The 12408-nt window shown below is 35.9% G+C and overlaps 1 protein-coding gene across 4 annotated transcripts in view; it reads left to right on the plus strand.

Moving 5' to 3' along the window:
- The window catches only part of LOC110054723 (nuclear RNA export factor 1-like), a 257937-nt gene that overhangs the window by 160391 nt on the left and 85138 nt on the right, over nt 1-12408 (plus strand). For all 4 annotated transcript variants that reach the window (XR_016208186.1, XM_089292876.1, XM_089292877.1 and 1 more), the window contains one exon: nt 8203-8264. Coding sequence is in view for 3 of the 4 variants with exons in the window: in XM_089292876.1 (XP_089149002.1) it covers nt 8203-8264 (62 nt within the window). In the remaining variant the exon portion in view is untranslated. The remainder of the gene's footprint in view (nt 1-8202; nt 8265-12408) is intronic.

The raw sequence follows: 12408 nt of genomic DNA on the forward strand, positions 1-12408 counted from the left end.
TATTTTTTATTTTATTTCATTGCAAAACACATAATTACTTACATTGTACTTACTCTACTTACAATACGACACTTAAGGTATCATGGTAGGTGGATTGACAGTGTTTGGAAATCGCACTCTTATGCTGGCGCTTTGAAAGAAAACCCCGTCAACCTATACATTTTTTGAAAGCTTAATAGTTATCGAATACAATCATATCTTTGAAATTTTCTAAAAAAATATTGTCGCAGTGATATTAAAAGAAATACCCAGAAACACTGCTTCACTTAAACTGGTTCGCTTCTGCACATGAATTATCGGAGTGGCGCGATTTACATCGGAAATGTTTTCTCACACATCACCCTCAAAAATCGTGTCTGCGATTTTCCAGATGTGGTTTGGTTTTTTTTTCTACACCCTCTTAAACTTTGATATTTTTAATGCGGACGTTTCCTTCTACAAAAGAGGCCATAACTTTGAAACGGAAGCGAAATTAAACAAAGCCCGACACGGTTTTTCGAAGGAGGTATCCTAGAACATACCTGCCGATTTTCAGCCAATTCCATTGGAAGACGCGCGTAAACGAACTAAAAATGTTCATCCTTATATGCAGTTTTATTTTATCGAGAAAAACACGAAAAACCTTTTATGAGATTTGTATGAATAGGTGTTAAAAATCCCCTCCGCACTGACAGATGTCGGCATGGGTCAGTTTACCACAACAATGGGTACTTATGACAACTTGAAATAAACAGACAACTAATATTCTGGCGTGGAAACCCGCATCGCAGTGAAGTCGTCCGAGAAGGGACAAACTACAAGTTAAGCTGCTGTGATTTCTTTTACTTGAAAGATTTCATCGGCGGCATTGGTATTGTGTTGCTTAAGTTTAGGCTCCTTCGTTCTCCAGACATTTTTTGAAACCATGCCTCGTAAAGCCAAAAAGCATGAAAAAGAGGAAATCTCGAGGTCTACATTGTCAACATCTACATCTGCGCTTGACTCTCTCATTGTGGAAGTTTTGGAATCGCGTCCATTCTACAACAATTTCTTGCGACTAGCACTTGTTGTATTTTGTCCTTTAGCTTCATTGGCGGGACTAGTGTCCTCGAGTTCCTTCAACCATTCTTCTTGGTTACACTGTGACCCACGGTCGCTCAGAGCTAAAGATCTTGTTTGACGCTGAACCTGTGGGTTCCACCAGATTTCTGCGTCTTCGGCCTCTTCGAAGACGAAACTGGGCAAGAATTTTTCGTTCTGACATAAAGAAAATTTGACAAGAACGGAAGCCAACTTGCAATGAAACAACCAGATCAAGAACAGTTCGCATGCGCAAATGAAATATCAACCGCAATTCGCGTTACTTGTGACAACTGGTGGTGAATTGGAGGTGTCAACGCGCTCTAAGGGGTTGATAATTTTCAAAAATAGTTTTTTTGCTTTAACTTAAAAAGTAAAAAAGCTCTTTCCCCTATTCTTTTTGCAAAATATTCATCTCAGTCTTCTCAATTTGAACAGCCAATTAAAGATTTTTTGCATTTTTCGTAAAAATCCACCTACCATGATACCTTAATACTTACTCTACTTATGATAAAATACGATACAATATTTTTAATCTACTACTTACACTATTTACCATGCAAAGTTTACATTACAAGGATACGCTTACGCTATGAAACAATACAGTAACTTACACTACTATCAGTTCTTACTTATTTACGCATTTTTTTATTTTTTTACTATTACTTATAAATACAGCGTTACAAATTAGTTCATCACAATAACCTACAAAACTACACATAACTTATTACTAATTACTTACAATTGCAATACACATTTTGATAAAGATGATAAGTAAAGCAAAAAGAAAAGCAATTCTAAAAGCATACACTAGTGACAATTACAATTGAGAAAACGCTATTTGCAAAAAGAAAAACACTACAATTACAATACTGTAAAAACCTGCATAAAAGAAGACATGTTTTGGGGGTTCAGGCTGATTTTGTATTTAGTATCGGGTGTTTTTAAAATTAAATACTGCACAGACTACCAATAGATGAAATCAATATGTAAGCACAACATTTTATAATTAATTAATAGATAGCACATATATTGATCCACTTAGTATTGTACTTGGTACTGTACTTGGTACTGTACCCTAGTAGGTTATTCTAAACTAACTGGCATCCAATTTTTTTATATAGGAACAATTTTCATCTTTCAGGCTGAATGTGTTCTTATGTATATGGTACTTTTTTGACCAAATTTCAGCCTGAGTGTTCTTAATCCACTTGTTTTTTTATCTGGGTTTTTACTGTACGCTACTCAGATATACAGAGCACTTTGTGTTTTTATTTCATAAAAGGCAGTGATGGCAGAGCAAATGTACCCCAAGTCAAATACAGAAAAAATGTACAGTGGATCATACCTAATTGTATTAGCTCATTGATCAGTCTGATTAGCACCTCTGTTAGTGTATAAATCTCTGGTACTTCTTAAAAAAGAACTTGAAAATCTAAACTTTGACACTAACTTGAAATTGTTACTCGACCTCAAGGTTCTAACTTGAATTCTATGTCAAAATTAGACTCAAAAATTTAATACCCCTTTTTAGTGCAGAGTGCACTATTGGGATGGTTTAGAGGGCTGCTGTTTGCTAAGGTACTAAGCACTAATGCCATAAGGTGTAAACTTTAATGTTTGTTTAATTAATTAATTTCAATTAATCAATTAGCTATGCCGGAAGGGGGACTGGGTGGGGTAGGTATGTGAGTGCATTACGCAAAACGTGTCATACTTACGTTGTTTCCCTGATAACATGACAAAAACATATATATGTTTTTGCAAATATCATGCTATCCTTGTGGTACCATTCTCTTAAGAACAAAAGCAATTTGCTCCAAACGCATGCACAGATTAGTTAGCGTCAAAGTCGACTATATGTTAGGTGAAAGATACACTTTATACGGGACTACCCACGAATGCTGAGTGCTTTCCCTTGTGGTAGAGCATAACATGTAAGACGCATGCATTCAAGCATTGCTAGTGTGATAAACTCCGTTCTCAAGTTCAGAAGCACGCTTTTTTTATTTTTTGTAATGAGTGATATCACACTCTCGTTTTGGCTGGGGATAGCTGTTATATTTCAGGTAACGTCAGTTCTCCTTTTTTTAGTGCAAGGGAATGCTACTGTGACTGCGTATCTTCTGGAGTCTTCCCTAGCTTGATTCAAGAAATGTCGTCTGCTGTTTTATAACTATTGTGTGTTTGCTAGGGTTGAAATAGAGAATTCGAACATAATGCCTCTCCTTAGCAGCATGTTTGTTTCCTCTTCTATGAAGGAGAGCCCAAAGTTCATATTCAGCCGAAACTTTCCCACGTTAGTTACATGTAAAACTAGTAAATTTGTGACAAAAGAAACTTCATTAATATTACCGCAGACCCTGAAACCTCCAATTAATTTTATCAGTCGATGAGGTGACTCACTCACCGATGTGGGATATAACTTCGGTCAAGTAAAGATCTCTACCTTCAATACTTTTTGTTGAAACGTTCCTCAGTTGTATTACTCGATAGCATTGTGTATTAGTTGATGTGGTTTTATTGTTTACACCAACTCGGCTTCCAACAGAATTAGAACACACTATTCCATGATTTGACATGACTATTTGATAATAAGATTAGTTCTTGTTTATCGGTGAAACGAAAATTTACATTTTGAATAATACAAAATCATTCCTCTTCGACTTCTCAGCAGAAATGTAACTTATATTTTGTGGAAACAAAGGTATCTTGTTGCATACATTGGCGAGGAAAGTAAAAGTATCAAATTACAAACGGCGTGAAAAGTAATGCTACAAAATAAACAAAACTCAAGATAAAATACCACAATGAATTTGAACCGTTCTGACAAACGGTAATTGTAAGTTATTTTTGGGCAAAACACAAACATGAAACATACACACTGCTAAGATTAAGTCTTATCAAATTTTTGTCTGCTCATATTCTGCAAAGGGGAAAAGGCCTAGTTGACTACCAAGGGAGAGAACAGCAGGGGTGAGGACCTGTGTGACTACTTTATCAGAGCCGTAAATTACACTCTGCACTATCTGAGATTGTCTCACTAGTCTGTAGTCTTTGTCAAAATTCAAACTCATAAATTTAATACCCCATTTCTGTAGTCTTTTTCATATTGAATGGAAAAATGGAAACAAAATAAACAAAAAATCATTCACCATGTTTGTTTCGCTTTTTCTTGCTTTGTCAATTCTCCTTTGTCATGTGAGGCAATGAATGAGCTAAGCCAAGGAAGGAGAGAGAAGCAGAGAGAAATAACTGATATGGGCATCCAAGTACTGACCCTGCCCGACATGATTAGGAACCTATTCCGCAGAATTTTTTTAAACTTTGCAAAAAGTTGCACCTTATCATGCTTATTACAATTCAGTAATAAATCAAAGGCTCCTGTGAGCCAGATCATGTATGAAAGTTTTTTTGTGCCTCAGTATCAAAATGAGTCTTTGTGGAAACTGAGTTTGAATCTGTAGGTGGAAGTCATATGAATGGTTTCGCACTTAGACTTTTTTTTACACAGAGGCAAAAGGCAACTTGGAAATTGCCTTTTGGATGAATGTAGAAAAGGTAGTTGAATAAAACCAGAATAGAAATTGATCATTGTAGAGTTCTTCTTGGTACTGCAGTGAAAAACAGGAAGATAAACATCTTTTGGTGAAATGTGATGCATAGGTTCTGATGTCCAAATATGGTTGCTTATTGAAACCCTTGGCTGAATTTTTTCTTTGGTAAAATCATTTTATTATAGTTGTTTATTACATACTTGAAATAGATTTCAACAGAGCACAACAACAAAAATCAAGATGAACACTACTTTTAATAGGAACTGTTTCTTTCTTAAGTCTAGTGAAATACTGACAACCATAATGTAGCACGTAAAAACTAAGAGGGGACATTGTAGCCAACAGTCTCCTATACATGCAGATTATACATTCTTATTGAGTAATAAATAACATAGTCTTTACAGCAGCAGGACACACATGTAGTAGAAGTACAGCATGATAACAACCATTTTAAAAATTGAATGAAATGAGTTCAGGTGGATTTCACTTGTTGACATTCTCGACTCTAAACCTACATGAAGTAAGGAAGTGTTTTAAAAGGGTATAAAATGAATGCAGAAACGTTATACATGTATATCTTTAATTTGCTGCCCTCCTCCCCCCCCTTCCCCTCAACCAACCCCAATAAAAATAAGCTACAGCTCTACTTACCTAAATGTGGTGTCCAAGTGATATTTCTTGCTTTTCTGGAAAGGGTTTAAGAAAGAAAATGTCAGTTACAAATGGCATGCTTTGCTTTAAGAAACATTGGAGCTAAAATAATTCCTTTAACCTGAAAACTTTACTCTTATGTATAGCATCTGCAAATTTTGGTAGAGTTACATGTAGTTTTTGAATCTCTATGACGACTAGGAATTTAGGAACATGAAAAGCACAGGAAATTCAAACCATTGTTTGTTTCTGCCAATAAATGTTCTGACTGTTTTCTATATGTGATTCAAATGGTTGCTTAATACATGTAGATTTTTATTTGGTAAGTAAAGTTTCATATTCAGCTAAATTAATAGTAATGATCTCATCTGATACACATAGTGAATTTTTTTAACAAATATTCAAACAGCTTTCATGGAAATTTATATAAATAGGCTTATGATCACTGTAGTAGGACTCAAGGATACTTGTTGATTGTACACATTGTGGTACATGATCTATCTGTGTACAATAGTCAGTAGTATACTGGTTAATCAGCTGAAAGGGTATAAGATATTTTGTTAGAGCCTTTTGGTCTGAATTTGCCTGCACTAGATCAATATTAAAATCCCCAAGCAGTACAGTTGGAATTGTAGGTTCTATTAATACTTAGTTCTGAAGATGAGTAAAAGCATCAATTCACTGTGAAATTGTAACTTTAGTTTTCAAATGATAAATACCAATGACATGAATATTTGGAATTGGTTGGCTAATTAAAACCATAACAGTAATTTCCAAATTATTAAAGTTACACCTGTGTGGAGTTTTAGTTCAATTCAAATCATTATTAATGTACACAGTAGTTCCATAGCAAGTTCTTATGTTAGGCTGACTAAAGTCATTTCTGTAAAGCGTAAATTCACAAAGCTGATATGCATCATCTCTATCTGACAAACAAAGTTTTGATTCAACAAAATATTGACATCAGCTTTTTGAATATTGTAATCACTTTGCACATCATCTATGTGGAGGTGGAGAGATCTAACATTCTGAAGTAAGATTGATTTTGTTTGGGGTGAATTGTCAGTCTGTAACACTGCTTAAGGCACAAGGCTTTCTTGTGTTCTTAGTCTGTTCATTTCACTTTTAATTTTCTCACTAACCTTTATTTTGTTTTCATTCAAATTAAGAATATGCAGTGCAGAGCTGTTTTTGTTCCTTTTGCAGTTGCTCAGCATTCGATATTTGGCATTTGTTATTTGGTACAGATTATTTGACATTTGTTAGCATTTGTTTGATAAGTATTTGACAGTTCTATCTCAATCGTGCTTTCCAAAATTGTGGCATTAAGTCCCAGCGAGAGGAGAACTCAACTTAATCTCCTTCGAAGCTACACAAAGCTGCACGTCTCCTGGTCCCAGCCAGTCAAGTTTTGCGGTAATGCTTTTGTCCAAGAATATGTGAGAGACTTGTTATCAGCATTTCCAGTACATCCATAGCACCGATCAGTAATATAAATCACTAACAGACAGAAGTCAACTCTGCAAAGACAACACCCAACAATGGCACAAAATGGTGAACGACAGCTCTCCATGTGCTTAGTCATATGACTATTTTCGGAATCGAGCAGTTTCCGAACGAAAGACTAAAATTACTAGTACTCAAAAGTGCTCTTTATATACAGCAAGGAGGCTTACCTTAGCTTCCAGATGACACAGCATTCATTTCATTCCTCCTCCAGGTGACATTAAAACATTTTCAAATGATTCTGTCATGTCGTCCACTGGACCACAGTCGATAGAGCTGGTTTTTGAGTTATAAGCACTGAAAGCTAAAATTAAGGGTGTTTTTAGCAGGTCATATTGTTGCCATGGTAATCTGTTATATTGAAAGGATAACCACAACTTTTTTACTAATGATTGGAATTTGTATGATACCGTTATTTTGGAATCACTTGTTTAAACAGTGGTAGTATTCATCCTTTAAAGTATAGTTGTTAGAAAAGTGCTGGAAACTGTTGCCAGCCTCCTTAAACAGTCAGAACACATCACATCACCGCTCTATTCAGGATTATCAAATCTGAACCTGTATCCCTCATTATGCCTGGGCTGCCTATGCTAGAAGCTGCAGTAGCCTATTTCATGCATACGTCATGCAATGGAGATATAGTCGGGTCTACCATCTTATGTGCTCTAGTCTATTCTTTCATGCTTCATGAAACAAACAAAGCTCATGTTGCCTCTAAAATAGGCATGGTGACTGGCATTATTTGTCTTCCATAATACATAATTTACTCATTTTTACTAAAAGACTGATTTGTATTGATTTTTCTCTTTGATATTCAAATTTGTGCATCACAACAAATTTTGATCCTTTTACATGTAAAATTTACATGTAATAAGGTATATTTTTGAAGGTTTGGCCAGAGTCTTTTATTTGAGCCAGTCGTCTCCAATAAGCAAAACCCTTAACTTAGTTTACAGAAGCAGTAGAAGCCGGGCCATCACAAACTTTTATGATTGACACGCATTGCAGCCATTCCAAATTCTCAATTTCAGGGAGTTCAGTCAACTGTTGCAAAGATACAATTAAATATGGTATCAGTACATGTACTGAGTATTTGTATATCAATATCCGACTTACTGATTTCTGGCCATTTCATCAACATTTACTTAGAATTTACAGTCAATCACAGAATGGAACTAGAAAGAAATACATATCTTTTATCTTTCAACATATCTTTTTTCCTAACCGGACATAATAGGTTGAAAACATCACTTGAAGCACCTTCTATGAATATTTTACCTTTGTTTCATATGCTACATGATTGTACACATGTAGAACATGTAAATGAAAAACCCTGTCTTATGCCAAGTAACTGTTGTCCAATTGAATGATCTGTTGTAAAAGTGTTTTACAACTTAATTTGTGTTTAATTTGTTCCTTTTATAAAAAGGGGCCCATCTCTGGGAGAGTACCTGAAGAACAGCCGAAACATGAAGCGAGTCACGGAATTAGGTAATTGAAAGATTCTATTTGGTTGTCTTGTTATGAAAACCATCTAACAATAGGTTCATGTTTCTGTCATGAACACCAGTTTCTCAATAAGTTACTTAGCTGATCATGTCATCAGTAGGTGTTAATTGGTTTTAAGTATTATTATTTTGTACATAACAGGAGAGATTTAGAAAATGAATTGATCAAGAAGTTAAATGCTAAGATATTTTGAAAACACATTAATTTTTAAAAGCGCAGACGACATTGCAATGCTACGTTACGCCATTACCAAGTTAAAAAGTGGAAAAGTGTAAGGTGTACTAAAAATATATTAAATAAGAAACAATACATAAAATATTTGCGGGTCCTATGGGTATAGTTCCCATGGTAAGAAACACAAAGAAAAAATGTATGAAAATGTCACATAAACAATTTGGTGTGAATGGAGTCGGTTTGTGTGTTAAGAGACAGCTTGATGTCGTTTATGTACAGCATCTCCTAGACTAAGCAATCAAACTTGGTGTTTCATTTCCTCGGAACTTTGAAAAGGTGGTTAGTCTTTGTTCTGTTGTTGCCATGCTGTGTTTCAAGTTTTTTCCCGATGGCTGAATAACAGTGTTCACTTATGGGTTGATGTAAGTGTCGTGCAATGAACCCAACATAATTTGCATCGGACAAATCACATTGAAATAAGTATACAACACACTGCATGTTGAGGATCGGGGGCTTGTTTTCCTTGACACTCAGAGTTTGTGACAATTTTTTGCTTGTAAGGATGGGTTTTACTTCTTGGCTCTCAAAGAATAGATAACTTAACCTGAGCCCACGATATGCTCACATGATGTTGGTCAGTGGATGCCTTGTTTTGACAGCTGTCAATTAATTATAACGTGGATGTCCAATATCAAAGATGTACCTATGGTAATGGTGCTACTCTCTTATTTTTCAATGTGTGGGGCTTGGTGTTCGGATGGACAGATGGACAGACGTACATACAGACAGTCATGTGACAACCAAAATTTTTGAGATCAACAGGTTACCAAATTTTTCAGGGTATGGGGCTCCGCTCATGTGCCTTTGGCACATAGGTGCTCTGCTATAAAAGCTATCTGAAAAGATTAACAACCATGACATTTCCCAAGGTGGCCATTCATCTTTCATTGAGATATCACAAGATCATGATTTTTACCTCTCGAGAGGTCTAAAATATCTGAGATTTGGGCATGATTTGGGTAACTGGAAAGCACACTTTGTATGACTTCCATAAACTCTTATATATTAATGATAATATTTACCCCTTACTGAGATATTTACCCCTGTCTGAGATATGGTGACATCCTAATAGTGCAGTTTTCGTGCTGTAAATTCATCGCCAAGTCCTTAATGAATGTACGATGACCCACATTTTAGCCACCTTTCGAAATTTGTTTCACAAAAGTGCAGGAGTTTTCCCCAAAGTAAAACATTTTTCTGCTAGTCTTTTTGCACAGCTATCAATATCCAGATCAGTCAAAATTGGTATCTACAAGCAAACCAGAGTAAACAGTCTCAGGAAGTCCAGTTAGAGTCTACGATAAGAAATATTTTCCACCCAATTTTTAGCTAATAATATCACTCTGTTTCAACAAATCCAGTAACAGGATGCTCTTGATTATTGATATCTGTCATTGTCCTTTAGGAGCATGCATGTGGCATAAGGTTCTGCAGGGCTACAATGAGCAATCGTCAACAAGCTTTTCCAGTTAAATATACTCCACTAAAGTTGACTGCACAGTTATACACCCGATACAAAATTTCTCATTATTCATAGTTCATAAAGTACTTTATCATTGACTATTAAATGCACAAGCCAAAGAGAAACAGTCCCTAAATATACAAAACTTTTAAAATATTTTCATTAGTCTTTTAATGGACATTATCAGTAAAGCAAGAATATGAATTTGATTATGTTTCTGAAAGTAAAAATAGAATATAAAAGTTTGGAAACACAATGCAAAATTTAAATGAAGGTAAGGCAAATTGACCAAACAAACTGTTAAATACAATCAATTTGATGGTACCTGGTGTGAAGAATGATAAAGGTCAGACAATGTACGTGGGACTGATTATATACAAATCAGAAAACATTATACGATGCTAAAGTGTGGAATGTATTACTCAACAACCTTAGAAGACAAAATTCCCGTTAAAATTTAATAAGGTTCCTAATCCATTGACGCCTGTGTCACCTTTAACTAGCTGTGACGAGCGTAAGCTTTTGTTCCACTTCTGACATCATCACCTTTTGACCAAAATTGGCATCATCTATAGTCAAATTCTGCAGGAGGAAAATATATTTCCAGTGGTACCCAGATCAGGTGATCAGGTCAATAGTGCCTGAAATATGCATGAAAATGCTCAGAAATTTGAGTGAAAAACTCAGAGTAAAATTTATTTCAACTACACTTGGCTACTCCATGGTAAGAATTGCCTGTCTTGATAATGCTTTCTCTGGAATTCTTGAACTAAAAGCAAGCCCAGTAGAAGGTCAACCACTGCAGCAAAAGGATACGAAAAGGAGAGAAAGAAAGGTGAAAAACAAAAAAATTTTAAAAAGCCTAAAGACATCTTATTTCTTTGCATGCCCAAGCAAATATGTCCTAAAACGCGATGGTAATGGAAAAAAAGGCAAGTTGTCATGTTACAAATGCCTTTTTAGTGCAGAGTGCTCTATTGTGATGGTTTGGGGGTTGACGTCTGCTAAACCGCTCTGGCAAAAAGGCACTAAGGTGTAAACTGGAATGTCTGCTTAATTAATTAATTTCAATTAATTAGCCTTGCAGCAAGGGGGTAGGATGGAGTAGGTACCTGTGAGCAATACATAAAATGTGTAGAACCTACGTTACTTCCTTGATCACTTCAAAAAGCTATTTATTTGATTAGGAAACTCTTTGTGGTACCTTTCTCTTGAGGAAAAAACCCAATATTTTGCTCTAAATGTATGCGCAGATTAATAAGCATTAGTGTCAATATACCTAGCCCGTTTTATGAAGCTCAAACAGGTGTAGACATTTTCGTAGAGTGCTACGCCTCTACCCCTGTATCACCAATCCTTTTCTACTTCTTCTCTAGCATATACATTTAAAACGGTAGCATGTTACCGTGGTTACCAACTGTTCTTGGTCTGTTGTAGAAATTTTCATTCAACCTTACGCCTGAACTCATTCGTTGACGATTGTTTCCACATAATGAACTCTACTGCTCTACGATCACATATTTAGGTATTCTGCGCTACTTTGCCCTGCCATTAAACAACCAGAAAACACAAACCATGTACATGAAGAATAATGAATGTGCCACGGGCAACCAGCACTTTTTACTTTAAAACAAATAAACATGACATACAAAGTGTAAGCACAGCTATAATCAGAACAAACAAAAGCTATAATCAAAACAAACAAAAACACTCTTCAGGGCCTGGATACCCCAGCTCGTGCGATAAATTTGATTCCAAGTAAAACTGATTAGGCAAAATAAGCTAGACAAAATAAACATTGGGAAGCACCGATGAGCATCCAGTGGATGAAAAAACCCCAACGCACTCGCAGCAGGAACTACGGGGAAAAGTACCAGCCCTATGGACAGCACTTCCCGACATGCCGGGCTCTGCCAGAAATGAAACGAATAGGCTACAGACCTAGAAGCCCTAAGCCGAAAAATAGCGTGCGTAATCTAGACAATATTCTCAGGAACAGCCTCAAGGCACCAAAACTTAGACTTGGGATACTTCCAACCGATGTGTTGATCAAGTAGCATACAGTCAAGAGACCGGAACGCGGTATCGTTGGCCACACCAATTCTAATGCTATGGGTGCTATACATACGACCATCCAAAACAGACGGAAAAATGTAAGATCTAAAGCTACTTAAAGCAGTAGAGTAACTAACCCCTGAAGACTTATGGAAGTTAGATTCTAACTATCCTGGGAACAACGGGATAACAGAAGTTCTTGATTTAAGGCAACAAAGAAAACAATCTCTCAGTAATCCCTACTGGGCACTAAGGCCTGTGAGATCTTTCTAAAACTGAAACGTGCCCTTCTCTGTACTGATCATTTTTACCTTTAATGAAATTAATTTTCATGAAATCATCTAAGATAGTATTATCTTTAACCCTAAGATCTGA

Source organism: Orbicella faveolata, unplaced genomic scaffold, assembly GCF_042242905.1.
Source record: "Orbicella faveolata isolate gen_17 unplaced genomic scaffold, um_ofav_v1 contig_24, whole genome shotgun sequence".
In the NCBI taxonomy this organism is placed as follows: Eukaryota; Metazoa; Cnidaria; class Anthozoa; order Scleractinia; family Merulinidae; genus Orbicella; species Orbicella faveolata.